The following is a 21,077-nucleotide window of genomic DNA, read 5'->3' as shown; positions in this document are numbered from 1 at the left end:
CATGTTAGTGAAAAATTACAGATATACCCCTGAGAGCAGTGTTCTTTAGTGGTTGTGGTCTTTCCTGTCAGGCCCTATCCAGAAAATGATGCTGGAGGAAAATGTAGCATTTTAACACCTATTTTGTTGACTTCTGCTCTCATTCAACATGGAATCTTTTCTCCAGAGACTTCTGGGTAATGACGGTCACCAGTGCTTTGGAATTTGATGCCACTCTTGGCTGAGGAAACTTAACATTTTTGGATTGTATCACTGTGCAAGAATGTTGAAAGATAGAGGCCCAATACTCCCCCCCAGATACAAATTTGGTGGCACACCTACAAAAAACTAGATTGAACTGACATGGATTCCTTTCTTCTGGTTATATGGATACACTTAATCGTGGTGTTACTATTTGACCTTTACATCTCTGAGGCTGTGTGTGATTCCCTTCACAAGACTGCCAAGACCTTGAAAGGGGTGATTGAGTATTCCTGTTTCATCTGAGTCAGTTGTCAGAACGATTAGGTTTCTTGTTTGGTGCATTGAGAAGGTACATTATTATGCATGTACACCTTGGCATAGAATGGAAAACTGGGGGATTGAGTTAGAGAGATGGTAGCAGGAGTATCCTGGTGATAATTTGCAGATCATTTGTGGACTTGGATGAATACACAGCTCTTAAGGCTTATGCCAGTCCAGAATGTGGGCTACATATTGTGATTGTCCATGGACAGGATCTTTCATTCTCTTCCTGGGAGAGAGTCACCAGTTCCTCTTTCTCTGGACATTTTGCCCAGACTGTCAAAGTTAAGCCATGTTTGGAGTAGGAACAAGGATATACTTACAAATTTAAGTAAAATTTGGTGGGTTTTATCATTCTATAAGTAAAAAGTTTGTGAAATCATGAACTCAAGGTCAATTATAGCCTCTGAATAATAACTGACATTAATATGATTTCATTTGTAGAAAAAAGTATCAATGTGGATGATATCAGTCATATTCAATGTGATGTATGACAAACATTCATCATTTTGGAGGAGCAAAAAATTAGCTGACTTGAAAAAAAATTGAAAAAGAAAAGAGTGCATATAAAATATTCTTTGCTTTATATCAGAGAGAAGAAAAAAGTATTTCTTCATATCAGATGTTTGCATGTATGACAGAGCGAGAAGTCTACCTCTTGCAAATAAAACTTTGGTCACAGGAACTGCGTATCTGTTTATTCTGCTTAGACATTGTACCTCTTTCTGAAGACCTGGAAAATAATAGAATGATAGGCACCAGTGGTGAAATTCAATTTTTTTTACTGCCGGTCCTGTGGGCGTGGCTTGGTGGGCATGGCAGGGGAAGGATACTGCAAAATCTCCATGCCCATCCCACTGTGGGACCAGCCAGAGGTGGTATTTGCCGGTTCTCAGAACTACTCAAAATTACCACTACTGGTTCTCCAGAACCTGCTGGATTTCACCCCTGATATGCACCCAACTGTGGGATTTTGTATGTGGCTATCAAAATTACCACTACTCAAAATTACCACTACTGGTTCTCCAGAACCTGCTGGATTTCACCCCTGATATGCACCCAACTGTGGGATTTTGTATGTGGCTATCAGAGAGGAGATATTTGTCTCATCCCCTTCAAGGACAATAAAAAGATCCTTTTGCCTTCCACGGCTTTATTTATGAACATTGGCCTCCCCAGATGAGAGAAGGATCAACATAGAATCCCTGGTCAGTCTGGTGTTTAAATTGTTGTTGTGTGGACATTGGGTAGGAGCTGGAGATCTGATTGATCTCCTACATGGCAAAAAGGAAGGATAAGATATTCCAGTAGTATGTGGGTGTTTTCCCGGATATATACAGATATCATATGCTCATTTAATACATAAACCCCACAGGACCTCTCCCTCCCCAAAATCATTTGATTAAAATTGATTTGATTTCTGGAAATCTCTTGTTGTGCAGATAAGCTGAAACCAAGACCACTTACTTTTCTTTCTTTGAATCTTTATATCTCAGACCAATCAGACATGCTTTAAACCTGGGTTCCTTAGACTTGGTTCCAGGATAATTGTTTTAAGAGACAAATTTAAAGAGAAGGAGAAAAGAAGAAGGACCCTCGTCTATCACTTCAGTCACAACTGGAACTGGTCAAATAACCTAAAGTTATACAGAGGCTGGTTCTACACTAAACAGGGAGCTTGGCTAGCTCCACTTCTGAAACATCAACTTGTGATGTGGCTGTGGCTCTCATGAATTCCAAAGCATTCTTTTTTTAGGAAAAAGAGGATTTACTAAAGGCAAAATGTGGAGCTTTTGGAATCATTTGTTAGTGGACTGGTTTTAACTCCATTGCTATATGAATGACTTACAAGATAACTTCAGTTGGTTACCTGTGGAAACTGTATGGTTAAAATGCAACAGAAACAACCAACCAATCAGAAGGTCTCCTGGCCTATAATCATTTGGTGTATTTGATCTATTCCATCTGGCTCAGAAATGTAGGGATATTTGGTCTTCTGTAGCCCATCGGCTTCATAGAGATGAATATCAAACAGTGATTGGATAGAGGGAAAAGAGTGAATGAGGATTGTGACCAATATCTGCAGCTCCTAAAATAATTTGGGTTATAAACCTAATAAAGAAAGAAAATGAGTGAATGTCCGAGGATCATGAGAATCATTTTTATTTTCTGGCTAAAAATATGGGAGGGGTTAGTGCTTCAAGTCAAGTTTCTCAATTTTGTGAAACAGAGCAGTGTCCTGCTTTGCCACCACGTTTCCTCCAAACACAAACTGAAACACACAAACATGTGCTAACTTTTGAATTCCATGTATACGTATATGTGTATGTGTATGTGTATGTGTATGTGTATGTGTATGTGTATGTGTATGTGTATGTATATAGTATAGGAGGGAAGTCCAAAGAATGGACCTCCAGATTTCCTTCTTTCTCTGTTTTAGATTTAGCTTTCTCTATGATGGGGTGTGGAGAATATGGTCTCTAGGCAGCTTCCAGAGAAGATGTGCTCTTCCTGCAGCTCCCTAGTTAAGTCTAGAAAGTGAAGCCTCAGGGATGCTCTTCCTCCATTTTCTACCTTAGATGATTTTCCCATTCACATAGCTGAATGCTGAATGCTTCCCATTTGGGGTACAAAGGGATCATATGGTTTGTTTGGATGTGAGATCAATATGATTCATGCCTGCTTTCCATTTCCTTATCTGGATCATGTCTTCACAGATGATGTTCAGCCTTTCAGGTGCTGTTTTGCAGCAGGGTTACTAGTTTTTGGACATGTCCAGAAGGGTTGTTAGGATAGTTATGACTGAACACAGGGTCTGGAATTCTGAGGTCCATTAAGATCTATGAAGTCACCAAACACCTCCAGAAATAACTGGTAAAGACATCCAGAGTGTTGGAATTGAGGTCTTTTGCGTGATCTTGATATGCACCTCCACTGTTCACATCAACTTTCAAGAAAAAAGTCATAGAGAAAGTCACCATGTTCACACAGATGTAGAGTTTCATATTCAAAACACCTCAGAAAAAGACTCCTTCCTTCTCTCTTTGGGAAGACTTGTCTCTTCTATTCAGCTGTCTTTACTTAATATAACTATCTTATTTTTTAGCTTGTTCATCCCTGGCTGCATGACAATTTTAATTATTAGTTGTTTTATTTTACTGTTTGATGATAATTTTGGAATTTAATTTCATTAGTCTTACGTTCTTTATATGTTTATTACCTTCAGTTTTAAATAACCTTAATTGTCACATTGATGCAAAGGAAGAATACAAAAAAACAATAACTGCAATGAAAAAATAAAATGTTACAAGCCTAACAAACAATTTCACAGTCATTTCTCTACTTTTATCATGATATGTTCCTTAGTGTTTAGATCTGGCCTCAGGATTATAATATAGCATTTGGGGAAGAAGATGCAACCCAACAGTCCAGCACTGGAGGCCAAGATGGAGAAGACCTGAACAATCACCATGGACTTTCCTTTGGTGCTCAGGTAAGCGGGCAGGAAGGATACCCAAACACTGCAGAAGACCAGCATGCTGAATGTGATCAGCTTGGCTTCATTGAAGGCCCCAGGCAGATTCCTGGCCAGGAAAGCTACAGTGAAGCAAATAGCAGCTAGGAAACACATATAGCCAAGGACAACATAAAACATGGTGACAGAGCCTTCATTGCATTGCAGGATGATCTCTCCAGGCTGGGAGTGCAGGTCAGAGTCAGGGAATGGGGGAGAAATTCCAAGCCATGAGGCACAGATGAAAATCTGGCCAGCAGAACTAGAAAGGATGATGGAATTGGCCAAGCTCTTCCCCAACCATCTTCTCACACTGTTCCCTGGTTTTGAGGCTAAGAATGCCAGTACCACTGTGATTGTTTTGGCCAACACAGATGACACAGCTATTGAGAAGACAATGCTGAACACTGTTTGTCGGAGGAGACAGGTGGCTTTCCTTGGCCGTCCAATGAAGAAAAATGAGGACAAAAAACAAAGCAAGAGAGAGAACAGGAGGATGTAGGAGAGATCCCGGTTGTTGGCTTTGACAATAGGAGTTTCTCGGTATTTAAGGAATATGATTAAAATTAACCCAGTGGATAGGAACAAGAGTAGGGCAATTGAGACCAGGATGATGCTCAGATGTTCTTCATAGGACAGAAAGATTATTCTTTTTGGGATACATTGGACTCTGCTCTCGGTTGGATATTGATCAATTGGGCACTCGGTGCATTTTTCAATATCTGAAAAAACAGAAAGTAATATTTCATTTATATCTCTTTTCACTTTTCAAGAAAGATCTTCATCAGCTGTCAGATAACACTGATCAGCCACAGCAGGTCTAAATGATGAAAACAACTCCCAATTGAGACAGGTTGATAATACTTACTGTGACTGTGGGAATATCCCACAAACTCTACTTCAAATTTTGATGGAATATCTCCCCCCCCACTTCCGCCTGAAAGTTCCCTGCGAGAACTGCATCATCTCAAGGTCACTTTTTGTGATTTGTGTGCTTTTGTGAATGTTATGAAATGTAGCAGCAAATTTAAAGTCTGCCCTTTACTTACGTCAGAGATAGAAGCCAACACCACGAGATTCCAAGAGAAGACAGGTTTTATTTTGAACGTGTTCAAGAGCCCAGTCTGATTGCCATCAAACTGAACTGTCTGAGGTATCCCTTGGCAGAGATTTTATACTTTTTAATTGATCATTACAAATCAGAAAGACGTCACACAAGGCGTATACATTTTAAGGTCATAAACCTCTTGCTTAGGTCAGTAAAAGACATTTCGGGAAAGTTACAAATATTCTGGGAATGTTACAAATACATGATTCTCATAAAATCCCAAAATATAATAGGGAAGTGAATCTTGGTTACTCATGAAGCTGACGGGAAGATTGCTAAAGTATTGCTAACATATTGGGTCAATATTGCTAAAATATCGCTGATTACAAGTTAAAATCATGCTGAATCTTAAGTTGACATTTGGACTATCACAAGTTCGCATGTGTCTATAACTAATGTTTGTGGTTACTGCCCACCCAGGTTTCCTGTTTGCCAGAAGCGTACATTCTAAGTTCCGCTATTTTAGAGAGCAAGGAGAAAATAAGGAACTCCTTTAGTAAGGCAGAGGGGACTGTGATTTCTTTCTGACATTAAGCATTTTAGAATTAATAATATTTAGCCTGTTAGAATCACCTAACCTGATTAAGTATTGGGGGGTTCACTTGTGTACCCCGTGCTGCATCATTATTAATACTGTATTATGTTACTTTTGTTATTTCTCCCACTATGGAAGAAATTGGAAAGCTTGAAAATTAAGATCCACAAAATTGTCAACCTTAGATACGTCTCATTTTTAAAAACCACATTGATTAAAGTACTCTGGATGAATCCAGTACCCTTTTCTGTGACCACCCACCTTCCTCGGTGGAGATGGTCCCCTCTGGACAAGGAACACAGTCATAGCAGCAAACTGGCTCTCCTTCTCGTTTTCGCTTGACCAATCCAGGGTGACAACTTTCCACACATTTGGACTGAGGCAAAGTCTAATCAGAAAAATAAAGAATGGCAAATGTACTATGGTAGAACTATCCATCAATGAATAGTGAAGGTGGACATAAATATTAGCCAAGTCCAGCTAGATAAATAAGGAATTTCTAACTCCCAATGTTGCAGGGGATACAACTACCGACAGATTCTCCACTTAATATTTCCCCTTTGCTTTTGTGCTATCAAGTTTGCCAAAAAGGACATTTCTACTGAATAAATTCTGGAGAATTGAGAATTGAGAAAAGATTTAAGCATTAAGTGACAATTAGTGGTTTCTCCTCATGGTTTTATTAACCTGCACTCCTTTTTTCATATGCCCCGGAATTTAAATGTGATGTTTTATTCATGTTTAAGTTTAGAAGGAAATTTATTCTGAAAGTTTTATGAATTTTTCTATTTACCTAGATTTATTAAACAGAATAAAAACATGTTGATGAAATAAACTTCTAATTACAAATGATTTACTTTGTAGGGTGAAGAAGACAAAGATTATGGCGAGAGTTCTTTCAGACCATAATCCAGTATGGATGGAATTGGGAAGGGTGGCCCAGGCAAGAAAGTCCTGGAGGTTGAATGAAAATTTATTTAGATATGAAAAGTATGTTAATGATTGTAAAAAATTGCTATCGGAATATTTTGTTCTCAATATGAACAAGGGTACATCTTTGGAATATGTATGGGATGCAAGCAAAGCGTATATGAGAGGAGTATTAATGAATATAAACAAAATACATAGACACAAACAAGGGCAAAAACGAAAAGAATTGGAAGAGGAAATTAAAGGGAAAGAGTCAGAATTAACATTGAATCCAGGAGATACAAAGATTAGGGAAACAATTGCTATATTAAAATCTCAGTTTGATATGCTGATCTCTGACCAGGTACCTACTAGTTTATTATATGCTAAACATAATACTTTCTGCAATGCAAATAAACCCGGTAGGTGGTTGGCTTATCAGATTAGAAAAAAAAGGAAAGCTCGGAATGTATCCAAATTGTGTTACAGAGGGAAGGAAGTGTTTCAACAGGAAGAGATTCAAAAGGTATTTCGGGAATTTTTTACAGAGTTGTATAAAGGGGATAAAATTAAGGACGGAGATATAGACAAATACCTAGATAAAGAGAAAATCCCCCTAGTTAGAGAAGAACATAGGCATAAGCTGAATCAACCTATAACCTCTGGGGAAATTTTGCAGGCAATTAAACAATTAAAGTTAGGGAAAGCACCAGGCACAGACGGTTTAACAGCTGTTTGTTATGGAAGTCTACAGTTGGAGGTGGTGGAACCCCTCAGAGAACTATTCAATAAAATTCAATCGGGAGGGAGGGTGCCTCCTTCGTGGAAGACTGCGTTCGTGTCGTTGGTACCCAGGGAGGACCGAGACCTTGCCCAACCAAAAAATTGCAGACCTATTTCATTACTCAATGTAGATTATAAAATTTTTACTAAAATATTGGCAAGTGGGCTAATGGGGGTAATTCAACAACTGATACATACCGATCAAGCTGGTTTTATACAGGGCAGACAGATGAAGGACAATGTTAGATTAATTATCAACGCTTTAGAGTACCTGGGAAGGAACAATCAAATTCCGGCCGCGTTCATGTTTCTGGATGCGGAGAAAGCCTTTGATCGAGTTAATTGGCAATTCCTGCTGAAGACATTGCAGGAAATGCAGATGGGAGATGGCTTTTTACGGTCAATTGGTGCAATATATCAGCAGCGAACGGCCCAGATCATTGTCAATGGAAGTCTGACAGACTCCTTTCAAATTGAAAGGGGTACAGGACAGGGCTGTCCTCTGTCCCCATTATTGTTTATTATAACTTTGGAAATGCTGTTGGATGGGATGCGGGGCCTAGGCGGTCTAGGGGGGATTGAAGTTGGACAGCAGGAGTGTGGAGTCCGTGCATTTGCGGATGATCTGGTTATAATATTGGAACAGCCGCAGGAAACTAGTAGGGTGTTGTTGAGTACGATCAATCAATATGGTCAAGTCTCGGGATTTAAAATGAATCTAGGAGGAACCAAAGTAATAGCTATAAATATGACTATCAAACAGAGGGAAGAACTGGGGGCGATGCTAAGATGTGAGGTAGTTAAAAAAGTTAAATATCTTGGAGTTAATGTTTTAATCTCAAATGGGAAATTGTACAAGTGTGATTGTGAGTCACTTTGGCATGGTGCACAATTGGAGTTGAAGGGGTGGGAAGGACTGCATTTGTCCTTGCTGGGTAGAATAGCGGCAGTAAAAATGAACATTTTACCAAAATTTTTATTTCTTTTTCAAATGTTACCAATACTTAAAAGAGATGCGAATCTTTTAGAATGGCAGAAGGGTATCAATAAATTTGTGTGGGCAGGAAAGAAGCCGAGGGTAAAGATGAAAATAATGCAAGATGCACGTGAAAGAGGAGGATTGAAATTACCTAACTTAAAATTATACTATGACGCAGTGGCATTATCTGCAATCAGTGATTGGATTCATCTAACTAATGACAGAATTTTGAATATCGAGGGATATGACTTGTTATATGGTTGGCATGCTTATTTGTTATTTGACAAAAAAACGGATAAGAAATTTAAAAATCACATCTTAAGAAATGCTTTATTGAGGGTTTGGAAAAAATATCAACATAAATTAAATGATAAAGTGCCCATGTGGGCAATTCCTAGACATGCAATTGAAAATATGAATGTAGAACAAAAACACGATAGAACCACCTATAGACAACTTCTTATCTCAGAAGGAGGGGTGATGGAACTAAAATCTTTAGAGGTACTTAAAGAAGAGAAGGTAGTTCAAACGTGGTTTCAGTATGGTCAATTACAGGCTAGGTGGAAAATAGATCAAAGAATTGGCTTTGTAAAAGTTGAGGATAATTTGTTTAAACAAATAAGAGATCAAAGCTCAATGCATATAAAGAGGATATATAATGTATTAGTACAGATGGATTCTGAAACGGAACTGATTAAGGATTGTATGATAAAATGGGCTCAGAATATCGAGGAACCAATAATGCTTGAAACATGGGAAAGAATCTGGGTAAGAAGTGTGAAATTTACACAAGCACAAAACTTGAGAGAAATTTTTTATAAGATGTTTTATAGATGGCACCTAGATCCTAGAAAGCTTGCCTCTATGTACCCAAATGTTCAACCTAAATGTTGGAGATGTGGTTCTTGTGATGCTACATATTTTCATATATGGTGGACATGTCGTAATGTCAAGGCATTTTGGATAAAAATATGGTGGATCCTGCAAAACATCTTTAAAAGAAGGATAAAATTTACCCCCCAGTTGTTTTTACTGGGTATATGTATTGATTTTACAGCAGCAGAGACTAATTTGGTTCTGTATCTAATAACGGCAGCAAGACTCTTGGTGGCGCAGTATTGGAAGAAGAAAGATTTACCTACAATTCAAGAATGGACTTTGAAAGTTATGAACTTAGCCGAAATGGCCAAAATCTCAGCATATCTCAAAGAACATTCAAACGAGAGATATAAACGAGACTGGAAAAAATGGATTGATTACATAAAAAGTAAATATGGGACTAAGAAACTCCAGATAGCTTATCAGTAATAATTTAAATTGTTTAAAATTTGGGTAACAGTAAGAAGCTGAGTTCAATGTAGAGATATTTTAGACTGTGATTGTTCAAAAGTTATACCATGTATGGTCTTTGGGAAGTCGGGGGGAGGGAAGGGAGGTGGGGATTTAGGGGGAGGGGGGAGGGGGGAAATACAATATGTGTTAAATTCCATGATTGTATTTGTATACTGTGGCTTTTCAATGTTAGTGCGAAAATAGAACAAACTGAATATACTGGAAGGTAATAGATACCGAAGGAAAGAGTCGAGTGAAAGAAGAAGGAGGGTGGAGAGGGTGAGAGAGAGGAGGAGGAGAAGGGAGGGAGGGAATGGAGAGGGTGTGATAGGGTTAAGGTTGGAAAGAAGGGGAGGGGAAGTAGGCGTAGAGGGGTGTGTGAGAAGGAAGAATGAAAGTTGGAGGGGGTTGAAAGAGGGTGTATGGCGGGTCAAGGTGGTATACTGGGTTTGTATTGTAGAGGGCATTTTCTATATTCAATGTTATATGCCCTGATTAAGCACAGTGAATATGTGATTGTATAGAATGAAAACATAATAAAATATATATATATTAAAAAAGTAAAAAAAATAAATAAATAAACTTCTTTTCATTTGGATCTGGAAAGTTTTCTTCTGGATTCCATGTAGCATTGCAAAGCCACCATTTTGTCAGAAGTCCAGAACCACTTCCCAGTTGAGATATGAAGGAAAACTTCATTACAGATTAAGATGGTCAACCTTAATTGATCTGTGCTTTGTTTATCTATATATTTATTTGCTATTTTATATAGCTGCCATGCTGGTGAACTAAGACTAAAAATGACTGCATAGTTTCTAGATGTTTAGAGAATTGAGATGCAAGTAAGGTCATAAAAATGTCTCCCTCAGAAAGGGAAAGTTAAGCATTTTTTTTGCTATGTCACATGGAACAAGAGTTTGAATCTTGGAACAGCAAGAGATTTTTCTAACGTCAATCTAGGTATCCAAAAATTGTCCTTTCTGTTGAAAACACACTATGAGGCGATACCTATTGTCATGAAAAGATTATTATTATTAGTTAATTTTGGAGCCTCAATTGCACATTGAATACAATTGAATATAATTGTATTCAAGGATGTTCCATATGAAGGGATATGCTAAAAACTAAATCTAAGTAACTTTCTTTCTCAAATTGTCAAATTTCAGTCTTTCAGTTTTTTTTAATCAGGGCACATCAAAACAGTCATTATGACTTCATGTGAACTTCTGCAGGAGCAGAATATTTTTCTATCCCCTTGGCATGAAAGACAACAATAGATAACTCTGACTTGTATGTTCTATTTAAGAACATCACAGATTATAAACCTGCCCAAATATGCAAGATAAACCTGAATTCCAAAGCAGATTTTTCAATGGTATCAACAGAAACTGTATCCAGGCTTGATTAGAATTATCTTTGCCTCTTTTACTCCACTGGGAACTTGGCATTGGAGGAAAGAGTTTCATTCTATTTTGCTAATCTAAGGCAAGAAAACAAAACAGGTTGATGTTATCAGCCTGAAAACTCCCTGCATTTGATTGCAAAAGCAATAGCACTTAGTTCTATTTACCACTTCACAGGGCCGTACAGAATTCTCTAATTGGTTTACAGATATTCCCCTCAACAATCTGGCTCCTCATTTTACTGACCTCGAAGGATGGAAGACTGATTCAACCTTGACCCAGACAGGACTTTTGGCTGTGGGCAGAATTAGTTGGCAAGACTACATTCTAACCAATGCACCACGAAAGCTCTTGGAAAGGCTGTCCCCTTTCATCAGTTTTATACAGATGACAGGGTGCATAGGAGACATAAAATAGACATGATTTGTGTCCTAACGAATTATTATTTAGCATCCCACATTGGACATAGATGAATCAATTTGAAATAGTGTCCCAGGTAACAGCATTTTAAGAAAACTATAAGGGTTCCACTCCCAACATTCAATTCTCATTGAGGGTCATTGTATCTGGTGAATAGGCTTAGCCACTTGAAATGTGTCCCAAACCTTTGGAAAACAGAGAAAAGACACCAATATTTCACCCACCTTGTTGAGCAACTTTAACTGTGCAAGACCATCTTGATTGATAGTAATTCTCTGTCTTTCAAAACTGCCCAGTTGCTCTGTAATGGGATCCTCCTTGGAGAGAACTACCATGCTTATGATGTTCAGATCAGCTGCTATATCCCCATTTTGGTTCAAATAGACTTTCAAGTGGGAAAGATTGCAAAACTCATTCTTTTTCAGAAATGGATGGAACTAGAACAGAAATATCCAGGAATTTTAATAACAGAAACCTTGGTTTTTTTTAAATTTCACATAGTTGTCCCAAATATGCTTTTGCAAGAGGCAACAGGGATTTTTGGGGGATTTTTTGAAGACATTTTGCTTCTCATTTAATAAGCTTCTTCAGCTCTGACTGGTATCTATTAATCTACTCACATTTGCATGCTTTCAAACTGCAAGCTAGGTAGGCACTGGGGCAAGTAACAGGAGCTCATCCCATTCCATGGAGCTCTGGTCTCGAACCTGAGCTGTCAGTTCATCATCTTTAACTGCTGAGCTATCACACCCCTAATACTATAAATATATAATAATAATAATAATAATAATAATAATAATAACAACAACAACAACAACAACAGCAATAATGGATAGTCCCATCAGGTCTTGGAAATAGATATAAATGACTTTGGGAAAATCTGACTTGCATGAGGAACCAGATCTTGAAAATGAAACCATCCTGATGTCGATGAAGATGAAACCATCTTGAGCCGAGGTGGCACAGTGGTTAGAGTGCAGTACTGCAGGCACTTCAGCTGACTGCTAGCTGCAGTTCGGTGGTTCAAATCTCACCGGCTCAAGGTTGACTCAGCCTTCCATCCTTCCGAGGTGGGTAAAATGACGACCCAGACTGTGGGGGCAATATGCTGACTCTGTAAACCGCTTAGAGAGGGCTGAAACAGCTTCTTGGATGAGAAGTGAAAAATCTTCAAAAAAAAAAAACAAGAAAGTCCAGTTGCCTCATGAAAAAACACTGTTGGTAGAAAAAAGTTGAGATAGTTCCTCATCCAAATAAAGTAAGTTGGATAGATCATTGTCTTGACCTCATACCTGCCATGGCTGCAGCCTTTGAGCACCCGACCTCTTTTCTCCCTCTTTCCTTCTCTTGGATAAGGAGGAATAGGCAGCATTCAAGGCTTGGGCCTGAGTATTAATCAAAGTGTAAGCAATGTGGTTATATCGGTTCAAGATTCTGTTTCTTTCCACTTTGGTTTTCAGTGGTGATATTTGTGTGCATCGTCTCCGGCCTTTGACAGAAATGAGGTCTTTTGAAAAAGAACATCGAAAACACTGATCTCCAAACTGTGGTTGCACAAAGAGATCTGTTTCAAAGGAACTGTCATTTGGCCTTTTTTTCAACTGAAAATTGTAGGTCCAAAAACTATGGACATGTTTCAAAAATGTGTGTCTTCTTATTTGCCGGTCTCCAAAGTTTGCAATTATCCAAAGTTTCCCTTCAATGGGTTCTGGCAAACTGTTAAGTGTTGAATGGAAAAGAAGAAGTCTGTCCCAAAGGGAAAAATATTCTAAGAAGTGAACAAAGACATTGACTTGTCTCCACTTAGAAATTGCATCCTGAAAGAGTACTGTTTGCCCAGTACTTGAGAATTGTTGTGATATAACAACACAAATTCCATTCCTGACAAGCATAGGAGTAAAAGTCCTCATGAAATTATCTCCGTTCTCTGTGTCTGAAGCAAAGAGACCAATCAAGGTCCATCTGAAATGAAGGAGCAGTTGGACAATTCCTGGGTAGAGGATCTCTAATTTGGGGAGCATCTGGTAGAAAAAAGGGAATTGATTTTTATCACTCAGAGCTTCTGAAGCAGTGAAACGGATCTGAAAAAGCAGTGAAGAATGCCATATTTAGGGTCAGTTATTAGCTTAAAATAAATCCAAGTTTTTTGTCATGAACATATTATACTATTGTATTGTTGATTAGCCAATGGGCCATATCAAGATATAGAATTTTAAACATAGATCATTAGCAAGACCAGAAATACAATAAAAGAAGCAAATTAAATAAGAATCAGAACAAAGAGTGTAAACCATATTTCTGTATCACCCCTATTTTTTCCCACAATTAGAACCCCATTTGAATTTTTCAACTGAATTTTTAGTTCAAATAAAGAGCCATATTATATATAAGTTTTAAAACCTGTTTGCAAAGAAAATATGTTGTTGGTTAGACATGCAGAATTTGGGAGTCAGTCAGTTTCTGTAGCTTTAATGTTATACCAATACTGAGTTTTTTAATTTCATAGAGAATATATAGTTGGATTTATCACTTATCCATCCTACCAATCCACTCAGTTTTCTAGATAAAGAGTCACACATACAAACCTGTGGGATTTTGTAGCGTTCTACTAATCTTGACATCTGGATGTCAGCCCCATCAATAACAGTCAGAAGGTTGTCTTTCCTTCCACAGCTATAGTTGGGAACATTGGCTTCGCCAGTAGAGAGCATGTCCAGCAAGGCATCTGACGTGCCAAGTGCATTCATATAGTTGTCATGGATGTTGTAACCAAGTGTGAGATTCTGTAGGAGCCGGAAATTCTTACTGACCATTGGAATAACCAAAGTAAAACGTAGGAGTCTAGACTGATCAGAAGACATTCTACGGGGGAAAAAAAATAATTTTTGTCACCATTCAATTTTTTCCCCAAACGAATCTACTTTGTCTTTTGAAGCCTATGGAGTGTTAAGCCAATACTGACTCCAAACTTGAAGACAAATGAGAGACCCACCTTCATTTACTTTTAATAAATGTTGTGAAAATGGAATTGATGCAGTCCTTCACCTGGGTAAGAATCACAAATACACCATGCCCAGTAACGAGTGTTCAAAATCTATATATATAAAAGTGAAAACCACTCACACATCAAAATCTCCAGAACCATAAAGCCTATAAACTTAAAATATGGCATGTATGTTCTTCCTAACTTCTAGGTGGACGCTTAGAAAGGATTTTTTTCAAAATCATCAGATCGTTAGTATTGTTAAGTCTATCCCTGTTAGGAGACTAGAGTTCTGCAACAGAAGTTAGTAATGAATAAGCTGCTGAATAGCCACTCACAGCCACCAGAGGTAAAACAAATAATAGCTTTACTTGCATAACGAAAATAGGATAAATAGTCTCCAAACAGACTATAAGCAGTCTTGGTGTATATACACAGCCTATTTAGAATACGTTGAAGTTACAGTTCCTCAACTCACAATTCACCATGTAGACAGGTAACTACTATACAGACTAGCTACTATCCAATACACGGCCTTCTCTCCAAATACTGAACTCATAAAGTAACAGTCAGTAACAATCAGGAACAATCAGGAGAATCAGGAGCATCAGGAGAGAGCTCCGAACTAGTTCCTACTTCCTATATGGCTGCTTTTACAACAAATTACATCTCTCTAGCATTTAAAGTAACAGATACATTTGTTACAATCTTATGCTTATACATATTCATTGCCAAGCCAAGACTAGGCTTACAGCCCTAACAAGTATTTCAAATATTATTATTATTATTATTATTATTATTATTATTATTATTATACAATTGTATCACAGCGGCCAGTTGTTTCGCCGGATTTGGCATTGGTTACTAGTCGGGCCCCACCCAGGGGCCTAGGACGTCGTAACGTATTTTCGTAATATGCGTGCAGATCCAAGCAGTGCGGCTTTTTGCATTTGACTGATGGTGATTTTCTCAATTTTTAACTGTTTTAAATGTAATTCCAGTGCTTTTGGAATAGCACCCAGTGTGCCAATTACCACTGGAATTACCACTGCTGGTTTGTGCCATAGTCGTTGAATTTCGATTTTTAAGTCCTGGTATCTTGCGATTTTTTCATGTTCCTTCTCGGCGACCCTGCTATCACCTGGTATTGCGATGTCTATGATTGTGACCTTATTTTTCTCAACCAGTGTGATGTCTGGTGTATTATGCGCCAGTATTTTGTCGGTTTGTATACGGAAATCCCACAAGATCTTGACCATCTGATTTTCGGTGACTTTTTCAGGCTGATGTTCCCACCAGTTTGTTGCTGTTTTAATATTATAATTTTTGCACAAATTCCAATGGATCATTTGTGCTACTGAATTGTGCCGCAATTTATAATCAGTCTGCGCGATTTTTTTACAGCAGCTGAGTATGTGATCAACAGTTTCATCAGCTTCTTTGCAAAGTCTGCATTTGGCATCATCAGAGGATTTTTCGATTTTGGCCTTAATAGCATTTGTGCGGATAGCTTGTTCTTGCGCAGCCAGGATTAGTGACTCTGTTTCTTTCTTTAATGTACCTGTTTTTAACCATAACCAAGTTTGTTCACTGTCCACTTTATCTTTTATTTTTTCCAGAAATTGACCATGCAGTGCTTTGTTCTGCCAACTCTCCATTCTTGATTTTATCACATCTTTTCTGTATTCTTGTATTGTCTGTTGGGCCTTCAGTAGATTTTTGTTCTTTACTTCGATTAATAGATGTTCTTGAGTGTCTTTTAAATAATCAGCCAGTGCATGTTTTTCTTCTTCAACTGTTTGCTTCACTTGTAATAATCCTCTGCCACCTGATTTTCGGGGCAGATACAGTCTATCAGTATCACCACGTGGATGTAAACTGTAGTGCATTGTCATTAGTTTCCTGGTTTTTCGGTCCAAAAGGTCCAAATCAGCTTGTGTCCAGTTAACTATGCCAGCTGTGTATCTTATAACTGGTATTGCCCAGGTATTTATGGCCTTGATTGTATTTCCACCATTCAATTTAGATTTCAAAATTTTCCTAACTCTGTTGGTGTACTCTCGCCTGACAATAGTTTTTACTTCTCCATGCTTGATGTTATCCAACTGCAGAATGCCTAAGTATTTGTAGGCTTCATTTTCTTTGCATTTAATTAGTTGGCCATTGGGCATTTCAATTCCCTCAGATGCAGTGATTTTGCCCCTTTTTATGGATACAGTGGAGCATTTTTCCATGCCAAACTGCATTGAAATATCGGTGCTGAATACTCGGACTGTATTTGTCAATGATTGGATTTCTATTTCTGACTTTCCATAGAGTTTCAAATCATCCATATATAGTAAATGCGAAATTTTTTCAGCTTTTTTGGCTGTTTGGTAGCCTAATTTCATTTTTTTTAAGATTACTGATAGTGGGATCATTGCGATGATGAAGAGAAGAGGTGAAAGTGAATCACCCTGGAAAATTCCTCGCTTGATATTAACCATTCCATAGCTCTCATTCCCTACTGCCAACTCAGTTCTCCATTGTTTCATTGCCTTTTCAGTAAAGGATGTAATATTTTTGCTAATGCCAGTTGTTTCTAAGCATTTTATGATCCAACTATGTGGCAGTGAGTCAAATGCCTTTTTGTAATCAATCCAGACCATATTCAAGTTCGTTTTTCTGTTCTTACAATTTTCTAATATCATTTTATCAATTAGAAGCTGATCTTTTGTGCCCCAATTATTATTATTATTATTATTATTATTATTATTATTATTATTATTATTATTATTATTATTAACATGCTCTGATGCTAAGGAGTTCTATTCCCCACTCCTCACCTGAAAAAAAATATTTTCAAGCTACCACTTGGGCAGGGCCAGCAAGTGACTCAAGTGGCCTGCTGGCTGGGAGTTTGGAGAGAAGCCTGAGGCAGAGAAGGAGATAAGATAGGAGAGGTCTATCCTAGGGGCCTGACTTAGGGAGAGAAGGGGATAACATAGGGGTGGATTCTGTGGGGCAAGCCTGATGGAGAAAAAGGGAGAGGTGAGGCCAGTCATAACTACTCATTAATTTTCCAGCTGCAAATGTTGATTTAACATGAAGAAAACATGGAAAACAAAATTATTCAAGAAAGTAGACAGGACTGGTGCTGCAATGTAGTTACAAGTGGAATAAAAAGAACAAAATGAGAGAGGTAGAATTATAAATGGAGGATATGCAACTCCATTTTCCTGAATTACTTACAAGTGAGACTGACTAGAAGGATCTGCATTAAAAGAGAACATTATATTCAATATTTTTGTGCCAGTGGTGATAATACCAATGAGATGGTCTCCTGGTCTGTAATAGCTCCATGGTTTTTTCCCATCCTGATGCTCCAAAGTCAGTGGACATTTCATTGTAAGATTCCCAGAGACTGGCAGGTACAACAGTAGCATCAGAAACAGAAGCAGCAGGTTCATAATTCCTGGGGATGTATCAATCCATGTCCCACTTTTAAAAAAGAACAGGAAGAAGACTTGACGAATTAAAAGTCCTCACACAAAAGCCAGTGGCTTTCCTGATTAAGATAGACACTGCAAACTTCACCTGGAAAGGAGAGAAAGGTGCATTTAACAGCACAGTCTGATGTTTAAATTGCTTCACTCTGATGTTTACATTGGTTACTGGAGAAGTAGAAGGAGACATCTCAAACAGCAGGATGGTGATAATTACAGTGAGAAGTAACTTTTCCTCTTGGGAGCCTGAACCTTTCCTTGGCTCCATTTGCAAAAAGGCATCTGAAATAGTGCATGTTAGTGAAAAATTACAGATATACCCCTGAGAGCAGTGTTCTTTAGTGGTTGTGGTCTTTCCTGTCAGGCCCTATCCAGAAAATGATGCTGGAGGAAAATGTAGCATTTTAACACCTATTTTGTTGACTTCTGCTCTCCTTCAACATGGAATCATTTCTCCAGAGACTGCTCAGTAATGACGGTCACCCAGAGCTGTGGAATTTGGTGCCACTCTTGGCTGAGGAAACTTAATATTTTTGGATTGTATCACTGTGCAAGAATGGAGAAAGATAGAGGCCCAATACTCCCCCCCACCCCCGATAGAAATTTAGTGCCACACCTACAAAAAACTAGATTGAAGAGACATGGATTCCTTTCTTCTGGTTATATGGATACACTTAATCGTGGTGTTACTATTTGACCTGCACATCTCTGAGGCTGTGTGTGATTCCCTTCATAAGACTGCCAAGACCTTGAAAGGGGTGGTTGGGTATTCCTGTTTTATCTGGGTCAGTTGTCAGAAAGATTAGGTTTCTTGTTTGGTGCATTGAGAAAGTACATTGATATGTATGTACATCTTGGCATAGAATGGAGAACTGGGAGATTGAGCTAGAGAGGGTAGTAGGAGTATCCTGGTGATAATGTGCAGATCATTTGTGGACCTGGATGTGGGCTACATGATGTGATTGCCCATGGACAGGATCTTTCATTTTCTTCCTGGGAGAGAGTCACCAATTCCTCTTTCTCTGGACATTTTGCCCAGTCTTTCAAAGACAAGCCATGTTTGGTGTAGGAACAAGGAAATGCTCTACTTACAAATTTTGAAGGGGAAAAGTAAAGGGTCTGAATACCAAATGTGCTGAGATTTTGTGAAAGGTAAAGACCCCTGCAAAGAAATTGCACATCTGTTGTAATGAATGGTCTCTATGGTTTTATCATTTTATATGTAAAAAGTTTGTGAAATCATGAACTCAAACTCAATTATAGCCTCTGAAAAATAAATGACAATAATATGACTCCATTTGTAGAAAAAAGTATCAATGTGTATCAAATCAGTCATATTCGATGTGATGTATGACAAAACATTCATCATTTTGGAGGAGCAAAAAATTACCTGACTTGAAAAAAAATGAAAAAGAAAAGAGTGCATATAAAATATTCTTTGTTTTATATAAGAGAGAAGAAAAAAGTATTTCTTCATATCAGATGTTTGCACATAAGAAAGAGCGAGAAGTCCACCTCTTGCAAATAAAACTTTGGTCGCAGGCACTGCATATCTGTTTATCCTGCTTAGACATTGTACATCTTTCTGATGACCTGGGAAATATATAGAGTGATATGCACCAGTGGTGAAATTCATTTTTTTTTACTACTGGTTCTGTGGGTGTGGCTTGGTGGGCATGGCAGGGGAAGGATACTGCAAAATCTCCATTCCCATCCCACTCTGGGGCCAGCCAGAGGTGGTATTTGCCGGGTCTCTGAACTACTCAAAATTTCCACTACTGGTTCTCCAGAACCTGCTGGATTTCACCCCTGATATGCACCCAACTGTGGGATTTTGTATGTGGCTATCAGAGGGGAGGTATTTGTCTCATCCCCTTCAAGGACAATAAAAAGATCCTTTTGCCTTCCACAGCTTTATTTATGAACATTGGCTACCCCAGGTGAGAGAAGGTTCAACATACAATCCCTGGTCAGTCTGGTGTTGAAATTGTTGTTGTGGGGACATTGGGTAGGAGCTGGAGATCTGATTGATCTCCTACATGGCAAAAAGGAAGGAGAAGATGTTCCAGTAGTATGTGAGTGTTTCCCCAGACATATACAGATATCATATGCTCATTTAATACATAAACCCCACAGGACTTCTCCCTCCTCAAAAGCATTTGATTAAAATTGGTTTCATTTCTGGAAATCTCTTGTGCAGGTAAGCTGAAACCAAGACCACTTACTTTTCTTTCTTTGAATCTTTAAGAAGGACCCTCCTCTATCACTCCAGTCACAACTGGAACTGGTCAAATTATCTAAAGTTATACACCGGCTGGTTCTACACTAAACAGGGAGCTTGGCTAGCTCCACTTCTGAAACATCAACTTGTGATGTGGCTGTGGCTCTAGCGAATTCCAAAGCATTCTTTTTTTTTTTTTTTTAGGGAAAAGAGGATTTACTAAAGGCATCAGAAGAAAAGAAAAGATCAAAATGTGGAGCTTTTGGAATCATTTGTTAGTGGACTGGTTTTAACTCCATTGCTATAGGAATGACTTACAAGATAACTTCAGTTGGTTACCTGTGGAAACTGTACGGTTAAAATGCAACAGAAACAACCAACTAATCAGAAGGTCTCCTGGCCTATAATCATTTGGTGTATTTGATCTATTCCATCTGGCTGAGAAATCTAGGGATATTTGGTGTTCTGGAGCCCATCGGCTTCATAGAGATGAATATCAAACAGTGATTAGATAGAGGGAAAAGAGTGAATGAGGATTGTGTCCAATCTCTGCAGCTCCTAAAATTATTTGAGATATAAACCTAATAAAGAAAGAAAATGAGTGAATGTCTGAGGATCATTAGAATCATTTTTATTTTCTGGTTAAAAAAAATGGGAGGGGTTAATGCTTCAAGGCAAGTTTCTCAATTTTGTCAAACATAGCAGTGTCCTGCTTTGCCACCCCTTTTCCTCCAAACACAAACTGAAACACACAAACATGTGCTACATTTTGAATTCCATGTATATGTATATGTGTATGTATATAATATAGGAGGGAAGCCCAGAGAATGGACATCCAGATTTCCTTCTTTCTCAGATTTAGCTTTCTCTATGATGGGGTGTGGAGAATATGGTCTCTAGG

At 38.3% G+C, this 21,077-nt stretch overlaps 1 protein-coding gene across 1 annotated transcript in view; it reads right to left on the bottom strand.

The window, feature by feature from the left end:
- The window catches only part of LOC148047067 (vomeronasal type-2 receptor 26-like), a 56,508-nt gene that overhangs the window by 12,199 nt on the left and 23,232 nt on the right, over nucleotides 1–21,077 (bottom strand). The window contains exon 3 of the mRNA XM_087707719.1: nucleotides 11,712–11,924. Coding sequence (XP_087563845.1) covers nucleotides 11,712–11,924 — 213 coding nt within the window. The remainder of the gene's footprint in view (nucleotides 1–11,711; nucleotides 11,925–21,077) is intronic.

Source organism: Thamnophis sirtalis, unplaced genomic scaffold, assembly GCF_051295495.1.
Source record: "Thamnophis sirtalis isolate CommonGarterSnake01/CBP01778 unplaced genomic scaffold, rThaSir2_p1.2 scaffold_3, whole genome shotgun sequence".
Classification (NCBI taxonomy): domain Eukaryota; kingdom Metazoa; phylum Chordata; class Lepidosauria; order Squamata; family Natricidae; genus Thamnophis; species Thamnophis sirtalis.
The sequence above is the reverse complement of the archived record's forward strand: the minus strand, read 5'-3'. Positions and strand labels throughout refer to the sequence as shown.